The sequence below is a fragment of the Meleagris gallopavo genome, chromosome 9, assembly GCF_000146605.3.
Source record: "Meleagris gallopavo isolate NT-WF06-2002-E0010 breed Aviagen turkey brand Nicholas breeding stock chromosome 9, Turkey_5.1, whole genome shotgun sequence".
NCBI lineage: Eukaryota > Metazoa > Chordata > Aves > Galliformes > Phasianidae > Meleagris > Meleagris gallopavo.
In genome coordinates, this window is record NC_015019.2 from 5973453 (window position 1) to 5994721 (window position 21269).

The window sequence follows — 21269 nt, forward strand, 5'->3', positions numbered from 1 at the left end:
TTTTAAATCAGCTAGTGAGATTTTACACTTACATTCTACATCTTCAGAACAAGTTTAAGCACACTTAATTGTTCTGAAAGACACAGACTCAGGAGACCTACTACTTTCTCCAACACCATCTTGTCTCCAATCACTGAGCACTGATGAAAGGACCAAGCAGTGAATCTTCCAAGGAAGGATGCCATTTGTAATAAGCATTATCCCAAACTTTCTGTTCTCTCACTCTCCTGCAAAATCATCTGAAGCCAAAAAAAAGTGTCTCGTTTACACAAAAAGAACATTTGCATATTAGTAAGTAGTAGGAACACCTCCGTTTCATGCAACAGGAAAGGTGTGGTAATATTACAGCATGCACTGCACCATAATGCCAAATGTTACCACACCCAGTTGGGCCCAACACTTCTTGTGGCTCTATCAAATCCTACACTGTTTTCCAGGTGGGCTCGCTCGTTCATGAAATAAACTTTCAAGGTATTTCTCCCTTTATACAAATCACATGAGTTTGTGGATTATATCAAGATGTGTATTACAACATCATGTAATTGCTATTGTAAATTCATTTCAGATCTGCTTATATTTAATATCCTGCTTTCACTCCATGCCCAATTAAATAGTTATCACTAGATGGCTGACAAGCAGTCACAATCATATCTAATAGTGGAAACAAATGAACTTAGGAGTTCTAGTAAACAATCAAAGAAGAAAGGAAATAAATGAGATTTTTTTTACTGGATCTGTCTCTTGATCTCATTAGTCCCTATTGCCACACAAAACTCATGACAGCATTGTGGTGGGCATGCAGACTAGACCAACACTGCTGCCCAAGAAAAGCTGACAGCCTCCTCTTCTGTCTTTTAAGAACTATTTTTAAGGCTATCTTTAACATTTTAAGCCTAGCAGTATGCAATATATTTAAAATCACAAATGTTGGCTACATATTCAATTCAGGACACTTACCAAAAAATAAGCAACTGCTTCAGCATTTGTCACCCTTTTCCTCCATAAAATGGATTATCAGCTGCAAAGCTTTACAAACTTATCACTACTTTAGTCCAGCAAGATTTAGTTTATTTACTATTAGAAAGTTACGCAGGAGAGCAGGAGCTCTAGGGATGGTCTCTCTATCAATACCATTGGAAAAAAAAAAAAACCTATTTCATTCATAAGGAAAATTTCAGTTTGATACAAAAAAAATAATATGCAATTTGAAGTTCATCCAAATTAGCTTTGTCTACCTGCAACTTCATAAAAGTGAAACAGACAACAAGGAAAGACTTCCAACTGTTAACCTTCTCTAAATATTACCTGCTCTCCCATTTCGAGAAGTTGTTGTGGTGAGCTTATTTCCTCCAAAATAGTTATTAAATTATAAAAGAATAACCAGGATGCACATGTTGTAAAAGCTATGAAAAAAATAGGCATTTTAGTCATTTCCTAATTTCTTGTGGTTTTAAAGTTAAAAAAGTAAACTGATGAACAACCAACTGAAATCAACAGTAGCTTCCGCAGCAACAGACATCTTCTATTTTGTCCCCAGGTATGGGTAGCAATTAAAGAATCACAGGAATTTTATTAGCCATTTCTGTTTACTTCTAAAGAATTGCAATTAATTAAAGAAACCATGAAGACTCCTTGTAGCCCACAAGATAATTAATTAGTTTTAATCTTTTCCTTCTCCTGAGTCATCAACAATCATTAACGTTTTACAGGGTATTTGTAACATACAAACAAAAGTTTGTCCTCTAAAGCCTAGAAAACACCTCTATTTGATATGCATACTGCCAGTTCTCTGTAAATATCTTCCACATTGCCTCTGTGGAATCTGCTTTGTTTGCAAAGCTTCCTGTATCATCCAGAATATCTCTACAGTTTTGTCTTACAAGTAGTAGTTCAGGAAGTTCAATTACCACAAGCAGATAGTCTTATCACTCTATCACCTCATTTAAACAGTGTCAATATCAACTCACATTAAAAGCTAAAGCTAGTCAGCACTATGTCCTGCTCCACCACATTAGAATTACTGCCAAATCAGTATCCTTTCCTGCAATAAGTGAGTTTTCTTAAGACATCAATAACACCCTTCAGTAATGGTTGCACTGTAATTTCAGTTGCGTGAAGCAAGAATCCTTTGAGGCATTCACTGATTTTACTGAGACACACTGCTATCTCAAACAACGTATTTTATTCATTTGCCAAAATCTGCTTAACCTGACTCATAGCTCACACATGCAGAATACAAACATCTAAAGGAGTCATCTGTAAAAAACATTCTCTCCTCACAGAAGAGTGAGACCCAACAGCCTGAGTTAAACAAGGTCATGAGATGTAGGTTCTGTAAAACACTGAGTGCTCAAGACTACTGACAGTTCACTTAAAGCATTCCTGCCCAAACAGGGGTGGAGCAGCATAGTTGAGAAACCTATCAGGCAAGCACAGTCAGTTTACTTCTGTATATAAGCTAACTGATAAAAGCCCTTATTCCACTGTTGGACATTAGTTGATGGCATATTAATCAGATTCTTGGATTCTCAGTTTTTGATTGACTTCAGAGCTCAGAGAGTTTAAAATGCTTCAGAATGAAGCATAAACAATTTCCGTTTTTAAACTCAAGTATGAGTTGCCCCTTGTGGGATGAATCATCAAATCCACATCATCGCATTTACTTGCATTCCAACTAAGTAATCTCTCTCCTACCCCCACCATTTTTTACCCCATTTTACAAGCTCTTTCTCTCAACCTACTTTTAAAGACAGCGCCATACTCATATCACTGTCCTTTGTGAAAACTAAGGTTGTTGCTAAGTGCAGTTTATCACTGATCAACTACCTCACAAAGATGAAATTAACTTGGAGTAATGAAGCATGCTTTCAGCGTGGCACTAGCCACTACATGCACAGAAATATTTCTATTTATGCTAATAGAAAAATCAACAGGATATACTACAAAACCTTGACTTGGACAAAAAATATTAACCATGTGAACTTCTAGCTAGGCAGCATTCAGATAGTCAGGAAACATCACACATCCTGTTCTAACGACGTCTTTTCAAGCACTGATTCATATCATCACAGACATCTGAAAATATCTCAGGTGTCTAGCCCTAACTCCTGCTCAAAAAGCTGAGTCAACACAGAATACAAACCAGGCTGCTAGAAGCTTTGTCCAGGTTTCCAGGTCTCAAACACTTCCAATGACTAAGATACATAGTACCTCTGATCAACCAGTTCCAAAGCTTAATCACCTTTGAAGTCATTTTTTCCCCTAATACCCAGTCAGAATTGCTCCTGTTTCACTTTTCCACTGCCTCCCATTCTTATCATGAACTTCTGTAAAAAGCCTGGCTTCAGCTCCTCATGTATAAAGATTTGAAAAGTCTTGAAAAGACTTGAAAAATATTTGGGTTCAGCTAAACTCTGACAACCACATCCAAACAGAACCAACACTTACAAGCATGCAGCCAAAAAAAACCTAAATATTTCTTTTAGTGTTACTACATACTTTAGTGTCAGACGCAGCAAACAATATCCAAGTTAAGGACTAAAACCCAGAAGTCTCAGCAATTTCTCTGACTTAATTTAGTCTGTTTCCACTAGTTTAAGAGTATGCCTGCTATACAGGCAAAACAAGCCTGTTGCCAAACCAAGCTAAATATGTAGCTGTTCGCTGTTGTCTCATGCTAGCCCATGCTCAGGGCTGGCATGAGATCAGATGATTGTTTGTTAAAACAATTTCATTTTTTCCTGCCCATTCCATTATAAACAAAAATAGTGGCACTCATTCCCACCTCCAGTCCTTGCATTAGCACAAAATGATGTGAAAACAACATTAAACAGAGCCCTTCCAGTAGTGATGTTGCCTGGAACATGAAATTTTCATAAAAATTACTCCAATTCACACACACTACTAGTTCAAAATCTGGAGCTAAATTCTCACTCTGCAATTCTGTCAAGTTCAAAAGATTATATTAGACTTACATTACTCTCAAAATAACCCAAATCAGAAAAAAAAAAGAGTTAGGAATTCTAATGCAGCTCAACTTTGATTGTATGTGAGAGTATGCATCAACTTAGCTGTCTTACAGAAAATTGTATCATAGAACTGTTTGGGATGGAAGGGACCTTAATGATCACCTATTTCTAATCCCCTGCCATAGGAAAGGTCAGCTCTCACTAGATCTGGTTACCCAAAGCTCCTCTGAACCTGGCCTTGAACAGTTCCATGGATCCAAAGCTTCTCTGGGCAGCCTGCGTCAGTGCCTCACCACCCTGAGTAAACAATTCCTTCCTAATGTCAAATCTGAACCATTCCTATTTCAGTTAAAGACATTACCCCTTCTCATATCAATACCCTGATAAAGGGTCCCACTCTAGCTTTCCTGCAAGTCCTCTTCAGATACTGAAAGTTCTCCCCAGAGCCTTCTCTGGGGCTGAACAACCCCCACTCTCTCCACCTGCCTCCACAGAAGTGCTCCAGCTCTCTGAGCATTCTTGTGGCCTCTACTAAAGGAATAAGATTTACCTGCCTCAACTTGCTGCCCATGTTTCCTTTAATGCAGTCACCCTCAAAATACAGTTGGCTTTCCAGGCTGCAAACACACGCTGCTGCTGGCTCACACTGAGCTTTTCATCCCCAAACCTTTCTCCTCAGAGCTAATCTCAATCCATTCTCCACACACTCCGTATCTGTGCCCCAACCCACATGTGCAAGAATTTATACCTGGCCTTGTTGAACTTTGACATTCCACATAAAAATCATTCCCCCTCATCCTTTTTCCAAAGGCCTGATGTCAGACACTGAAAATAAATCTGTGTTATATGTAGCTACATACCCTGTCCCACAAAGTCCCCTTCAGCATGCCACTTGATATTTGAGATTATTGAAAAGAGGCACACCTCTCTAAGTACATCACACAGTTCCAAACATTAACCAACAACCTACAGGCTGATTGATCTATGTAACTCTACTGAACAAATTTACTGTTTGTAAATTACAAGCTGTGAACCAAGGAAATTTCCATACCAAAATTTATGTTTCATTTACAAACTCAGTGACAATTTCAAACTTGTACAAGCAGCATGGATTTTCTTACAGAAGTCTCAACTACCCCTCTTATTTGCACAGTAAAGATAAGTACATGCAAGATAGCTCTCCAATAGCCAAAAGAAATTGCTAGCCTCAGCAGAATCAATTCCTTATTCAATATTTAAAAATGCAAAAATTATAAAAGATTATTCTTCAATATAATGAATGATGCCTTTCCCTGGTTCGTCTTGTTCTTCCCTTATAAACTGATACCATTAAGTAATAAATCTGTCTGCTCACATTGCCTCAACTTCAAGTACACTTTAATTCCATCCTTATCCTTCCTCAAAGGTACATCCCACTTCATTATAGCTTTATCCAGAGTTTGCATACATCACGCCCAAAATAAGACATCTCCTCCCCTAGTCAATACATCCACCCAATTATACCATCATAAGCAAGTCACTTGACCTTCTGAAAGACAGATCTGCCCTGAGTTCAAGCAAGGTACCACCATTCACATTCATGTTGCTGCTAGCATGTAATTATCTCATCAAAAACCGAAAGCATGTCTGCATACAAACCGAAGTACTAACGGGATATATTTCTCCCATTAAGAGTAGCAAAAAAATTCAACCCTACTGACTGAATAACTGATGAGAGCATGCAATAGAAATAGCTGGCCTGCTCAATCCAGTTTTGAGCTCATCTCACACAAGTTTATAAAATTTTGGATTTCAATTAGGACAAAGCCCTTTCCTCTGCAACAGAAGATTTCTGTCCAAATTTTTGCCTCAGATTAAAGGAGTCTCCTGCATCCAAAAACTACAAATAAGAATACTTTGTAAAATCTTCCCTCCGAAGCATCTACAAGCAGCTTTGCTAGTTACTTTAAACATAAGAACTTTGTTACTATGTATCCTGTGCACGGAAGTGAGAGTTTGTTTCCAATAGCACCAGAAAACAAAATAAACCACAGTATTTGTTTATGCTGTGTTAATATATACATGGTTGCCTTCAATACAAGCAAAGTTCAAGTTATTCAGCATTTTGTCTTCCCTTTAAACAATTGTTGCTTTCAGTGCATTTGTGATGCCCCATACAATATGAATTAAACATCTTCCCCATGTGCATTTCAAGTTAGCTTTCATTAAGAAAAATGGGTTTTCAGCTGATCAGCCCAAGGCTCCTTTGCATTATTCTTAATGAGAAGAATCCAAGGTGAGAGCAAATAAATATTAACCTAGTTTTACTATTACCTGTGAAAAGGCTTGCACAAGTTACACCAAAACTTTGTAACCCATGCTCTAATCAATGTGAAGACTCAGTCAAGTTTTAATTAACCCCTCCGCTGCTCCTCTGGAAAGGCAGTCTGAAGATAAGGGTAAAAACAAATTCGCTCAAAGTTAAACCAAATAAACATAAGTAACTGGAGTAAGCAAAGTAAACAGTGATATAACCAACCTCTCATGCTGCTCCTCCATTTATAATTTGAGTTACAGGACTGTTGGTTTTGAAATGTACCTATGCACGTTTGTAAGAAATACACTGCTTAAAAAAAGCAGTTGTAATTAACAAACAGCAGAGGCCTAAGGAGGACTCGTGCAATCAAAAGTTTACCTGCTCCTTACAAAGAAACCAGAAAAACTCCAGCATCTTCACACACACGCCTCCTTATCTCCCTGACACGCACGTAACGCTTTACGCTATTTTCGCACTAACTCAGGAGCTCACTCGCGAAGCACACCGCTCGCATCGCAGCTCCCCGCTTCCCGCACGGCACACCGCCGAGCCGCTCGGCCCGGGTTACAGCAACAGGTGCCGCAGCCGCCCGGCCCGGCGCCGCGCCCCTCCTTCCAGCCGGCGCTTCCGAGCACCGCGCCACCCCCACCACGTTCCTCCCACTTACCACCGGCCAAGACAAGAGTACCAAACATACATAGATAACTATAACCTACTAAAAACAAAAAAAAAAGAAAAACACAGCCCCCCAGCCCGACCGCGTGCCCCTCCATCCCAGGCTTCCCCCACCCCCACGCTCACTCACCAACTTCGTCTTATTCCGGGTCTCCTCTTCCGAGGAGCGCCCGCTCCGTTTCGCGTTCATCTTGCTAGGGCCCGGGGGCTCGTCGCCGCCCCCAGAGCCCGGAGCTGCCTGATCTTCCATCCTTCCGGCGGCTCCGCGCTTGGCACAAGGCCTTTTTTTCGTCAGGGCTGTATCCTCACGGTCCCATAGAGTCGGCACCCACAACGGGGCGTCTCCCCGTCGCGGCTAAAGCAGTTCCTGGTGGTACTCGAGACGCCTACTCCCAATCAACCGCCTAAGACGCTGAGCGTCTCTAGGCATGCGCGCAGACAGATAACCGCTATTGCGCATGCGCTTACGTAGTGCGCAGGAACTGAGGGCGGGAAACCGGAAAGGACAGCCGAGCTTTGCCAGGAAATGGCGTCGTAGGGGTGCGGTCTGTGAGCAGGAACTCCAGTTGGAAAGATATGAGAGTGAGAAAAGCTGATGGGTACAGGGCTAGTGAGTAGAATGGGGTTATTGTGAAGGTACTTGGCTTAGTTTTTTCCTCAGAATGCTGGGAGCAGGGAAGGTCTGCATCTCATGTGTGGAATATCAATGCTGCACACAGGGTTTTTCGTTTTTGACTGAAATATGTTCCTTTGCGTTTTGTTTTGCGAGTATGTTGGGTGTGCAGGGTAACTGTGGCATGTTGGCTAAAATTGAATTACCACAAATAAAAGCCTTTTTTACCTCTCACCTTTGGCAAGTCCAGTCCCCAAAGTCTGAGCTTTCTACCTACATTCGTTGTTCGTAATATCAAAATAAACTGCCTGAAGTTTATGTACAAAACAAAATCTCTTTGGCTGGACCTCATGCATATCCCTGTATCAATATAATTGTTATACAATTAAGAGAAAAATAGGCTTTTTGTGTTGGCATAGTTGAACATATGTTTAAGTTACCAGGAAAACAGCCATAGAAACAGTCACAGTCTGTTGTAAGAGGACAAGAGCAATCCAAAAATCTTTGGAGTCCAGATTTATATACAAACCTATCATTTTATTATCCTCTAGAGGATGTTCCCAGTTTTGCACATCTTCCACAGCAAACCTTTTCATGTTCAATGTGCAAGTAAGACCTGTACAGTAAATTTCTCCCATCTCTGTCTCCATACACGTGTACTGACACACATGGTTAAAGCATGCCTGAGTTTTGTGGAGCAATCTGGCATTTCTTGTAATAATAACAATTTTTTAGCTATATTTCAAAATGTTAGTATTCCTATTTCTACTCCACCCCAACCCCCACCCAAATTTGAGAATGAAAAAACAGTATTCTATATATTAACCAACAACTTATGGGCATATAAATTCTGCAGGCAACTTTAAGCAAAAAGTGAGGTGATACTATGCAACTATCTCAGTAAGGAAATTAAAATGAAAGAGTCCCTCACTTCCCTACCCCCTCTCCCCCCCCCCCAAAAAAAAAAGAAAAAACCACAACTGCTTAAGGCAACCAAACAAACCTCAGATTATTTTGGCAACCAGTTTGCACTGTGGTATTTTGGTCCACCTCTGAGAGCAACTTAGGTATGGCCCGAGGGTGAAAAAAGTTGTACAAAATGTTCTTAACTTGGCTTCATATTTAAGAAATTTTTTAACTCTACATTTAGCAAAATTTGTTTTACAATAGTAAAAATGTGTAGCTGCAAACATCCTGCTATGTAGATGCATTTCTCCTCTTGGTTTCTAACGTAATCTCAGTCAAACACTTAACTGCAACAAGTGAGTCAGACGGTTACCTTACAATAAAATGATCATAGGCTGATTGGGCTGATAGGTATGTCCCTCAAACATATACTGTTTTATATCTGAATTTGAACAAAATAGGCTTTTCAAGGTGACTGGCTGATACAGCAATCTAAAAACTTAACTTTCTAACATCCTCCCTCTAAACATATTAAAAAATACATCTATTCAAGTTACATAGCAAGAAGCTATGTACTCCAAAAATATCTGAGGAAAAAAAAAAAAGAAAAAGATATACGAGATTTTATAAATCCAGTGACAGAATTTTCCTCTATCAGTGAAGGCATAGGCTTCTGGAGAAGCAATTCTAAGACAACTGAAGTCAACTTGTGACTAAATCAGGTACTCAGGTTTCAATCCTTGAGAAATATTCTGTTCTTTAGGTTTTTAGTATTGAAGAAGTAAATTAACAAACTTGGAATATTTGTCCTAACCATTTAACAGGGTGGTTGTAGGAGGGAGGATTGTTTAATTTTTCTTTATATAGGAATTATTCTGCATACTACTACAAGAGAATATATACGGTATTTAACTTAACCACAGAAAGAAAACATGGTGCTACATCACCCAGGGATGTATATCCCATCTTTTCATCCAAAAATTCTACATTGTGAGCACAACCACACTACTTCAATTAACATACCACAATCCTTCCACTACTGTAATGCTGTAGACTGTCTTTAGATTGTCTCATCTGCCCTCCTGAATTATCTTATCTCTCATCTTAATTGACCATTAAAACAGCAATGTTTTATGTTGCTATCATGAACAGTGTCACAAATGTTAATTAAAACAGCTAATTATGAACATTTACTTAAGTGAATAAGGATTACAAATCAGGCATCTTCACAGCTGTTTCAAGAAGATTTTACGGTTACATTTTTTTTTGTAGCCATGACACAGCTGCAAAACAGTCCACTGATTAGGCTTTATATTTTTATATTTTGAGTAAGCTTACAAGTTTTGTCTGTAGCTATTTATAGGAAGAGGAAGCTAACAGCTTCCCACCTATTGTTTAAAAAAATATATGTTTAATATGTTAACAATGTAATGATCTCTTTTTTCACAGAAGACCTATAGTTGACCTTTACTTAGTATGTCTAGCTCTAATTTAAAGCCTAAAGCACTGGAGCTAGATGAGATATTGATATGAGATATATATATTAAAGGTACTGAGTCATATGTCAAGGCCCTTTATTCATTAAAGTAACTTAGGTAAATTAGAAAATAGCAGAATACTGTTTTTAATCTAAATAAACCTTTAGTGATTTGCTCCAGGCTAGGCTTACCAAAAATACCAAAAACAAAAATCCATTTTTTAGGTTTGTGCTTTCTAAAGTGTTGTGGGTTTTTTTGTTCTTTGCTTTTGTTTGTTTGCTTGTTTTTGTTGCTGTTGTTGCTGTATTTAATCAGAAGCATTTTTCCCTTTTTGAAGCAGTTAATTGATTTACGTGAATTCTACTTTTCTCGTTTTCTATATTTTGACCATTTATCCTACAATTCTAGACCACAGCAAAGATTCTCTTCTCTAGGTGATTATTTTCTATTAGGTTTTAAGAAAAAGGGAGGAAAAATTGCATTCATGCCCTATATTGTTTTATTGTTTTCTAGAAACAATACACATATGAAAAAATTGCACACAATGACTTCACAGAATGGCTTAAAAAAAAAAAAGAAAAAGTAAATATACTTATTAGAAAAAAGGAGGAGGGTAGGGAGCAAAAAGGTAATATCTACAGATAAGAATCTGTGCTTAGAGCTTACTGAGAAATTGGCAGTAGTATTTTGTGCTAAGACACTGAGTTTGTAAGAGTAGGGAAAATAATAAAAGTTAGCTTAGTAGGTTCAAATTCTGTTCTGTTCTGACTGCTACACCCTTTCACAATCAAAGTAAAGTGTGTCATTATTTGAACCTACTATGAAACAGTCCTTTTCTCAGAAGAAGAATGAGAAAGCTATTGGTAGTTTTCCAGTCTTTCTTCAGGGGATAATTTAATGATCCCATTTCTTTGTTGGGACTTGAGGGACATTTAGGCAGATGTGAGTATGTCTGACAGTGCATGTCTTGAATGTGGATTGAAGTTGCTTATGCATTAGAAATAGTTTTCCTTATATTGTGCATGTACAGATATTGGAAAAGCTCAGCTTCTCTGAATTTTACAGACACTGTATATAAAAAGCAGTGCTTCTTGGATTTTTATTTTTTCTATGGCAAAAGAAAAATGTACTTATTTCTGTTTAGTGCCTGGTTAAACACCCATCATTGTGAGCACATTCAGTCTGAGGAAGGTTGTGCATCCTTGTACCCAGCAGTTATCCAATGTTGCCTTTGTCTTATCGGGAAAAAAAAATTAGTCACTGTTACAAAGAATGATGATGTCACATTGCTTGAACTCTGAACTGACCAGAATGAGTTCATGTGATCCTTTGTATTGAGGCACACCTACACAGCACAACAGTGGAGTATGCTGTAGGAACTTTTACAGTGCTTCCTTTAGAGTATATCTTTTAGGGTTTCTTTTTTGTTGTTGTTGTTTTTGTTTTGTTTTTTACAAAATGTCCTTTCATACAGATTTCCTTTATGACAGAAAAACAACTCTACAAAAAGTAAGCTTCAGAATACAGCACCTATTTTCTGTGTAGCTTTTGTGAGATCAGTTTTTCAGTGAGATGAGTCACTAGATCAGCTTATGTAGTCACATAGACACTTGTTTATGGTTGAAGAGACTAAAGTTAAAAATATTTTAACCGTATGAATGTTCAGATAAGGATGATGATGACATAATTGAGAACAAATCCCAGTGCTTTTTACAACAGGGCCATTATTTTAAATTGTGTAATTCATCATTTGGTTAATTGGTGGTCTCAGGCTTTATATCAATTACGTCACGCTCCCTGAAATCCTCAACAGTAGTTTCCACATTCTTCAATAGTGTCTTATTTATTGTTATGGAGGACTAATCAACTAAACATTCCTCTGCTAAATACAGCCAACAAGCTGCTTATGAGTCAGGACTCTGGCAGATAATTCTTCTGCATATTGGTGGAACTTTACTGGCTAGCTGTCTTATTCTTTGCATGAACAAATACCAGCATTTTTGATTTTCATTTTTTACTTTCTAGGTTGGTGATCTGGTAAGTCATGTTTTCAGTATTTGCTGTGTGTAGTGGAAATGCTAAGTCATGGCCTGAAACAGTGATTGAGCACCTGATGGGAAGGCAGGGCCAACCCAGGGGAGCTCAGGTGCAAGCAATGAACCTTAGTGACTAGAAGGGCTGGAGCCAGGATCCACCCCTTCCCAGACCTCATTTAAGGGTTAGCAGTGGAGGGAAGAGTACCTTGTTGGAGATCCTTGCATACCTGAGGCCTTCTAAGTGTAAGTGGTTTTTCTTTTTTTGTTTTTGTATCAACAGCTGCTGTGCTTGTTCTCATTTGCTGTAGCCTAGAATTGTGTGACTGTTATCACTGTTGTACTTTCTGTCATATTGCATCGTTTCACTGTGGTAAGCTTATGCTTGTAAAGGACTTTAAGTAAACAACTTCCTCATACTGTCATTCTGGGATATAATCAATAGTAAGGCTGAAATTTATAGCTCTGTATCCTTAGTTGTTTAGTAATCAGCTTTTTTGAATGTTCATGAATCTCGTTACTACTAAGAGCAGCTGTTAAGGGGAAGGTACTGAATAAATGCTATTACCTGGAACTATCATTAAGTAACTTTATAGCACTTTTGAAAATATCTTTGTTTTTGTTGCAGTTCTTTCAGTGGTGGGATGTGTGCTATGAAACCATACTTGTAAATAAAGAGATGCATAATATGACTACTATTTTATTGAAACCGTGAAGTTAATTTCCCCCATAGTAGCTGTCTTGAATTTTTTTTCTTTCCTGCCTGTTATTTCAGTATCTCCTGCTATAATATCTGCTATATTACATAATCTGTATATAATATTTATCTTAAAAAATAAAAAGATGATTGTCAACTGCTTGTTAAATTCCTTAATCTACTACCAACTGTGAAAAACAAATGATCACTTAAATCTCTCCACTGCTTACGCTTTTGTGCAAATATTTTTCTAATTAAAATAAGCTAGCATAATAAGAAGCTTGTTATCCTGTCTGATTAGTGGATCAAGAATTGTCAATAGTTAGCGGCTGTACACTTGGCTGAAATAGAGGAAGTAATCTTTGCTTGTTCCTGACCAATTACTTTGCTCTTAGGCCATCACAGATGGGTAGTATTAAATGAATACTTTTATTTAAAAAAAAAAAAAAGAAGAGATACAGTAAATAAGAACCAACAAGCAACCACCTAGAAGTGAATGGTGTTTTTAAAAACAAACAAGAAACCACATGTTTTTAGAGTAGAGTGTTGTCTGGGAGGAAAAAAAAATATTCAGTTCAATTGAGCAGAATGCTGGAACTTGGCCTCCAAGTGTCAAGGTGAATGTTCTTATTGCAGGGATGTCAGATGCCAGATACTTTCATCTGAAGATAGGGAAGCTTTTGTTGGAGAAGATGCATCTTCTCCGAAGCCTGTTAATCCTAGTTCATGCATCTCCTGCTATTCCTGATATTATTTGTATTTCTGTGCTTTGACAACTGCTCCCTCAGTTCAGACTGATTACACTGTCAGCACTACTGGTTAAACACTGGCGCAAAGAAAGTCAGTGCTTAGGAGAACATTTGCTACACTTTGCCCTTCTATGATTTAGGAACATTTGGTATACCTACATTTTTTTTCTTTTTTCCCCACACTAACACAGTTAGATAGAATGGATATAATCCTGTTTCTTTTTTCTCACTATTTAGTTTCATATCTAAAGTTAAACCGTAGAATGAAATGCCTGATACTGTCAGTGTTTAGGTAATTAAATAATGTTATGGTTTCAATTATTACTTAGTTAGCTTTCTTAATTATCTTTTATTGATAACTGATAGTAGTATTCAGGTGTATATGGCGTTATTTTTTCTTGTCTGCATTCTAAAACTTTTCTAAACCACTAACTCAGCAGTGCCTAACACTAAAATCTTTCATACCAGAGCAACCTGAAACAATAATAAAAAGTTAGCTATTAGTTGTGTTAATGAATGGCTAGTTCACTTAAGAGTTTTCTCACTTAACTAGGAAATCAAGTTCTGTTGCTTTATTGTCAGATTATCTTGCTGTTGTAAGCCCTCTACTAGGGCAGTTATTTGTAAAGAAAACTTTGTGCCGTTTGTTTATAACCTCTTAACACAATGTTACTTGGAGCATGTTCTAGAACTCTTCTTTTTTTTCTGTGTAGGAGAACATAGCCAATAATCATGAATCAGCTAACAGTCTGAGTAATACCCAATGAGGAAAAACTTTAGTTATATTGGTATGCAATCTCAGAGTTTATGCTTGTCTCAAATGTAATGACCTGCTTCTTTCAAAAGTTGTTTAAATTTCTCCAAGGTGAAGAAACGGCTTACTTCAAAAGTGGGCTTATGCTGACCCATCAGTGGGGCTCCATTCTTTACATCTGCTTGTTATCCTTGGTTACAACAGCTGCATAGTCTTCTAAATCATGATGAAAGAACAGAGGAGGAATAGAAGGAGAAGGGGAAAACAGTTTTTTGAAAGTTTAAGTATCTTGGGAATATGGGCTTCCCCCAGCTCCCTTGCTTTATAAAAGTTGTATTTCTAGGTAACTTGGCTGCAGTTCTGTTTTCCAGCTCATAGGTTCTCCTGGTTTTGACTACTCCCAGGCTTTCCCTGTAGTCAAGGAGTTTGCTGTTTTGTGTCATTAGCTGAACCAATTTGCTTGTGAAATGGCAGCAACAGAATGGAAACTTCATGTAACTGGCACACCAAGTGCTTTCAACTAGCATCGTGCTGATGAGGATGTAATTGCAAGAGAAGACTAGTGTGGTATCTTTAAACCATAAATGAAAAATATCATAACATTTGAATGTATGTGAGTGGTAAAGAACAAGTATTTGTAGAAAAAGTATGTGGATTTTATAGAAGCGTTCTTGTTTTAGTTTTTGTGTGTATTTTTTGTTTGTATTTTTACTTATGACTATGTCAGTACGTGGAGAAAAAAGTGTTTTAATAAACAGACTCTAACTTGTGTTAGATACACTTTCATAATGCGGCCACACGGTTTGCAGAAATCAGGAAACAGCTTTTTGTCATACTTCCTTTTTGAGGGAGTGCTTCATCATGACACTTCACAAAATTAAACACTAATTTGTTAGTTCTGGCCAACGCCCAGTCTTGCATACTGAAGAAAATGGAGACAAACATTTCAGTTGTTAGAATAATAGAAATCGGATCTTTTCCACCCAATCAGAATCACTGTCAATTACTCAGTTTCTTGTGCATCTACAACAACTAAAAGGAAACTTTGAGTAGTGCCAGTGACCTTTGTACAAATGTAAGAATTGCTGTATGCTGATCTTCAGGTAACAAGAAAAGGTATGAGAAAAGGTTAAGTGCTCTGTTTACTGCAGGATCACTGAAAATATGGTTTGGTTTTTTTTTGGTAGTGAATCTAAAACAGCAAAATAAATATGTCACTGGGCATCAACTTAGTTTAAAGCATTGAAATGACTCCTTTGTAAAAATATTCTGCTTAAAGTGGTGTCTTTCAGTTATCTGACAAACAACTTCCATAGAATGCTGCTTTTAAAAGAAAAACAAGTTTCTTCAGTCAGTCAACATAGTTCTTGCCATGTAGGACCTGTGTTTCAATTTGAAATGTGTTAGATACCAAATGCTAGCAGCTGAGAGCTTCTGACTTGGTGACTTGCTTCAGTGAAGGTACAAGGTAAAATGTGCGTGATCTAAATAGAAATTTTGGATTTCTATCTGATCCAGTTTGACCATCTCTGAATTGGAATATATTGTTTTAATTTGCATTTGGCCACAATGGTGTAGCAGTTATTAACAGTAACAGGCTTGCTTAGTAACTTTTGCAGGTACCTACAAATGAGTAGTGAGTGAAAGGGAGGTATATAGCATTTGCTCTTAGCATCCTTTAAACTTTAACTAACATACTAGTCATCACTACAACTTGTGTGAATGCAGCTGATGTCCCATTTTTGTATTTCTGGAGATGAAACACATGCATCTGACTCATCATAAGCACTCCAAAAGAGCTATTAAAAGCTGCTGGAAACCTATTACTGTGTGGAATTCTTAAGGAACTTATTTGGTGGGGGGGGAGAGGAGAGAATGCACAGCTTCTAAAAGATATTTTGAAGGCCTAATTATACTTAGAAAAACAAAGCAAATTTCTAAGAATAAAATATTCAACAAATAAAAATAATCTTGTTTTCCATTATTAGAAAAAAAGATATACCCATATTTCATTATTTATACTCTTCAGAATGCTCTTAATCTAATTCATTTTTGTGGGTAGAGAAGTACTTTTCTATGCTTTGAAAACCAGCATGCACACATGCTGCTTCTTGCACTGGCTTTTTACAGATAAGGCTTTTACTTCTCAGACCTCATTAAGCAGTCAGTTGAGCAGGCTAAATGAGCATTCCAAGTAGTAATGGATACTTACTCCATGTAAGTACAACAAGATTATGTGATACTGAAATACTGAGTGCTTAGCTGGAACGGCATCACTTGTATCACAAATAAACACATTGGGTAAACAAGTCATGTTTATGACAGCAACATGATCTCCTACCTATTATAGGGTAGATCTGGGTCTCTAGATGAGGGTTTTTGTTTTCCACTTCAAGCTCTGTATCAAGCTCTGTATCTTCTGTTCTACCTATCGGAAGGGATCTTAGCCTTTTCAGAAGACAAATAGGTCCTTTTAAGTTTTAAACCTGAATGGGAACTGAGTAGACAGAAAACTTCCAACAGAATATGTTTCTGAATGTCAAGCTCCATTATTTTAAGCCGATCTATATATACTCTGCATGCTTATTTTGCTTTATAACATTCCAGATTGTTGTTATTATACTTAGATAGTATTGTAAAACTTGTTTTCTCCAAGCTCAGATGCAAATAGTTATTTCTCTGAGATCTTTGACAGGTCATTAGAATTACAACAAAATTCAAGCTGTAAAAGCAGAAATAACTTTATGAACAGCAGAGTTCACAAAATTTGTCTTCCTTAACTTTGTCTTGTTTACATTCTCATATCCAAGACATCAACTTTGTCTCATCTCCTAGGCAAATTTCAGTTCTCTTTACCACTAGATTCACTGGTGCATAGGGGATACATTTATGCTGTAGCTCTTACCTTTCAGTTAAAATTTACCATGGCTCTCTTCACTGTCTGTCTTCAAAGATGTTATAAAAGCTGCTTCCTGAGATTTTCTTGAAATTATTTTGAAACTGGGATTTAAAAGTAAAGGCAGGAGGAGTACAGGAGTACTTTATCTTCATAACACTAGTAGTTCAAAAACGTTAGTGAGAAAGTTCTTTGATAGTAATCTGAAGAGTTCTGATCTGGTAGAATCAACAGAGCGTTTGTAACGTGATGGTAGAAACCCTACCTGAGTCTTCTGCTATCTCATAGTGGCATTGTCTTAACTAAAGAGAACTTGTCTTTTGTTTAGGACTACGAAAGTGTAGTAAATCATTTAATCAGCACTGTAATATGTATCACAAGGAATACTGAAGACGATTTGACCATCAGTATTCATGTTGCTATCCAAAACAGACTTTCCACTTTGAGCTAAGGTTTGGAAAGTAGAGTTTAGGTATATAATCCCAATCTGATTTTGGTACACACTCATAGAATTTGTGTAGAATGATCCTATTGTTGAGACAAAAATCTTGTATGTTTGACCTGTGTGAATAGTCCAGCTAGTCAAATATTTATAATGTTGTCCCTAAATACAGAGCCATAATGACACATAAAAAATAGATCAAATCTGTATGGTATAATTAATTGGGCAGTAAGGGAATTCACTATTACAGGAATAGAAAGTGGATCAACTCTGCATTTACTCTCAAGTACACCAATGAAGCTTTGAGATAGTGTCCTACACCAGGGTGTTGCTTGGGCTTTTAGAAGGATACAAGTCAACTGCATGGGACTGCATGAAGGGGTGAAGTGAAGGGGGCAGGGAGTTGTTGACGCATTGTTTCTAAGGAATAATTGTTCTGCAGCAAATCAGTGAAAACAAGAAATGTATTTGAAAGTGAATCTTTTTGTTAGGGAGGCAGAAAGTGATTGACTTTAAACCTGAAAAGCCAAAATTAAACCCTTGAAAAGAAAGGCTGGTATGCCAGCAAACAAATTCTGTCTTTTAAAAGCAGTATGTGTGATTGCATTCGTGTTTATGCAAATTACACTTCATTTTCCTCCTCCTACCTCCGTTTGCATTTTGTTTGGTCTTAATAAGAGTACTTCTGTGTATGTCCTGGATTTGCTTAGGTTTCTGAATGATGTTCTGTATCTAGTTTTTTTTGTAACTGTCAGGGCTCAGTTAGGACTTTGTAATACTTTTGAAAGAAAACATGCTTTACGATTCCGTGATTTAACTTTTAATCTTTGGTATTTTATTTACAATTTTGAATTGGTATCCATAAACTGAAATGCTTTTCATAGTTAACTAAGAATCAAGCATACTGAGCTGCTTTCCCTGGGTGTTTATAGAACACTATCTCTATGGTTGCATCTTCCAAGGACAGATCTCTAATGTTACTTAAGTTTTAGAGTTGTTTTGAAACAATGAAGAAATGCATGTCTAGTACTTCTGGTGGCCAGAACATCAGGCACTTATAATGCAACAAAAGAGATACAAATATAGTAACTATGTCTTATTCTTTGTAAGCGTTCACAATTGGAAAAAATATATATATTGTTTTTTTTAATTACAAGCTATACAGGTAAGAATATAATAATGTATAGAGCCAAAGAGTATGGCTGACAAGGGTGGCTTGTGCTATCTTTTCAAAACAAGGTTGTCCTTCCATTGTTTATGTTTCTATCCATCTTATCCATATAGGTGGATTCCACTACTGAAAAATAATATATAACTTGACAGTTATTTCTGTGGGAAAAAGATGCTGTAAAGCAGATACTGTGTATCAGTACTTCACTTCCAGTTCTAAGTAAATAACCAAACTGATCAAGTTATTGTGGGTACCTTATGTGCTTTGAAGAGTACTGATTACTATCTGCTTCATAGACAGTAGTTTCAAAGATGTTTAAAGTCATACTGAATAAGATTTCTTTAGCAAGTAGCTACCCTGGGGTGAGTTGTTACCACTGACAGAATCTGGAAAACATACTAACATGTGATGTCTGCTTAAATGAATTGTTTCACTTATGAGCTAGCTCACTTTATTTGAAATAATTTCTAATGCTACCTTGTATTTGCATATTTACTGAGGATAAAAATGTCTTAATGACATGGAAAAGGTTGAAAATTAAAGTTAAAAAAGTAATAAATTAACATTTATGATTACACTTTCTCATTGGATCACTAACTTGAATTAGATATAACGGATGATTTACACTTTCATATCATGCATTTGTAATTTGCATGGGAAAAAAAATGTCCCAGGTGCTGTAATTTTTCAAAACATCTCTCAGCCATATGGAAATGTAAATTGCAAATTCAGTGTGCAACAGAGTAATCCCTTGGTACAGAGCAACCAATTGCATTAAGCAACCACAATTAATATCCTTAAATATTCTGCAGAGTAGCTTTATATTTAACTTCAAGTAGCAAGTAAAATAATTTTGCAGTTATGTATTGTGGATTACTGGTATTTCAATATACACAGGACTTTCTTGTGTTTACACTGAACAGTGATGATGTTAAATAATCACCATGGCTTCCGGTGGAAGTGAACTAGGATACAGAAGCAATGTTGGACATGTTAATCATTATTTTACTTATGAAACAGCTTGGCTTCTAAATTTTAAGTATTGCTTGGTACTGAGAAAGGAATATTTCCTCCCAACTGGAGCTAGTTCCGCAGTTGTGGCAGATAGGTATCTGTTAGTTCTTCAGAAACAGATAAGGCCAAGAATGCAGAAGTCTGCTATTAGCACAGAATAAGGCTGACTATTTTTAAATAGACTGCCAAAGTGGCTCCAGAAATGCAAACAAAAACTATGTAACCTTTCCTATACCTTAGTTTGTTCTTAAGTCTAGAAGGTTAGCTGATATTTCCTTGGCCATAATTTACTTTACTCAAGAGTTAAGGCCTCCAGTTTCTCCAGATGAGAACTGTTATCAGCTGTTGCTCTGTATATAAATACTGAAATAAAAACAGGGTCATTGCTGTACTAGTAATTCTGTGAAATACAACTCTCATTGAACTCTTCATGAGCATACTAGAAAGCATGAAACGCTTCCAGGCTCTTGCAGTATTTCACACTGGAATACAAAAATAGAGAGCAATACACTTTTTTTTTTTCTTTTTTTACTTCTGACAGAAATTTGAATGTTCCCTGGCAAAAGTGGCAATAATATTGTAGCAAATTTTAGTTGTGTGAATAACTTCAGGAAGTGATACTCTCTACTAAAGAATGAGTTGCCTTAAATATGATTAAATGTAATAAGCATCAATTCATTTTCAGTTTAAAGGACTCCTTTATCATGCCAAACTTCTGTTAATGATTGATCACTGTCATCTTGGGTTGTTTGTGCTAGAAATCTCAAAATCTGTGATCTAGATTTAAAGATAAACTATAAGAGCTACTTTATGAAATTACCATTATGTTCCATGCTTTTTTACTAATTTGTAAAATTAGTATTACATAAAATTAGTATTACATAATACATATAAAATATGTATTTTTGCTTATTTTGAGCAGTGTAATTTTACTCCTAAGCACTACTAGAAACTGCTGTGCTTAAGAAATACTGTTTTTCAGCATGTAGCATGGACTTGTAACTAAATGAAGAAATGCCTTTATTTTTCTGAAGGCCAGAGTAGCTATGAGTCTCAAGTTAATGATATGGATTATTAATTAATGGTATGGAACAGTAGTGCCTCTTATGTATTTGGGAAGTCAATGAGCTAATCAAAGATTAAGCTGAGACTCCAATAAGAGCTGTCTGGCATTTGGAGGCTGCTGAGTGACTGCAGTCAGAATATGTCACGAACTTGCTGTAATGCACAGAAAGTATACTTTTGGGGGGGTCATGTATCTTTGAAGAGTGGTAACAGTGGAGAAAACAAAAACATCTGTATTGGAGAGGTAGGAGTATGTCCACGTTTCACCCACACACGTTTACTTTGTACCAAGAATACGTTTATTTTTCTTGAAGGAATTCTGAATTTGACCTTTATCAGCATGAAGTGGAGTTCTAATTTTTAAGCAGTATGAAATAAGTTTTGGAAATAGGCACATGAGTAAGAAGACTGTCTGCAGTACTCGAATCAGGTTACAATACAAGCTGTACAAAGGCAGTACTACATATGGTCTAGCAGCTTTTCTACAGGAGAAAACAGACTTTTTTTTGTTA

At 36.9% G+C, this 21269-nt stretch overlaps 1 protein-coding gene and 1 long non-coding RNA gene across 10 annotated transcripts in view; one reads left to right on the top strand and one right to left on the bottom strand.

Annotated features, from left to right (window-relative positions):
- The window catches only part of DIAPH2 (diaphanous related formin 2), a 153720-nt gene extending 146474 nt beyond the window's left edge, over positions 1-7246 (bottom strand). For all 3 annotated transcript variants that reach the window (XM_019618162.2, XM_010715233.3, XM_019618161.2), the window contains exon 1: positions 7070-7246. In XM_019618162.2, coding sequence (XP_019473707.1) covers positions 7070-7189 — 120 coding nt within the window. In that variant the 5' untranslated portion in view covers positions 7190-7246. The remainder of the gene's footprint in view (positions 1-7069) is intronic.
- A 174-nt stretch (positions 7247-7420) lies between these two features.
- The window catches only part of LOC104912163, a 92701-nt gene continuing 78852 nt past the window's right edge, over positions 7421-21269 (top strand). For 3 of the 7 annotated variants that reach the window (XR_004160634.1, XR_794434.3, XR_002117640.2), the window contains exon 1: positions 7440-7521. This is a non-coding gene — a long non-coding RNA (uncharacterized LOC104912163). Of the gene's footprint in view, positions 7522-21269 lie in introns of all 7 variants that reach the window. The other 4 variants (XR_004160635.1, XR_002117641.2, XR_002117646.1 and 1 more) reach the window with 2 other exon arrangements.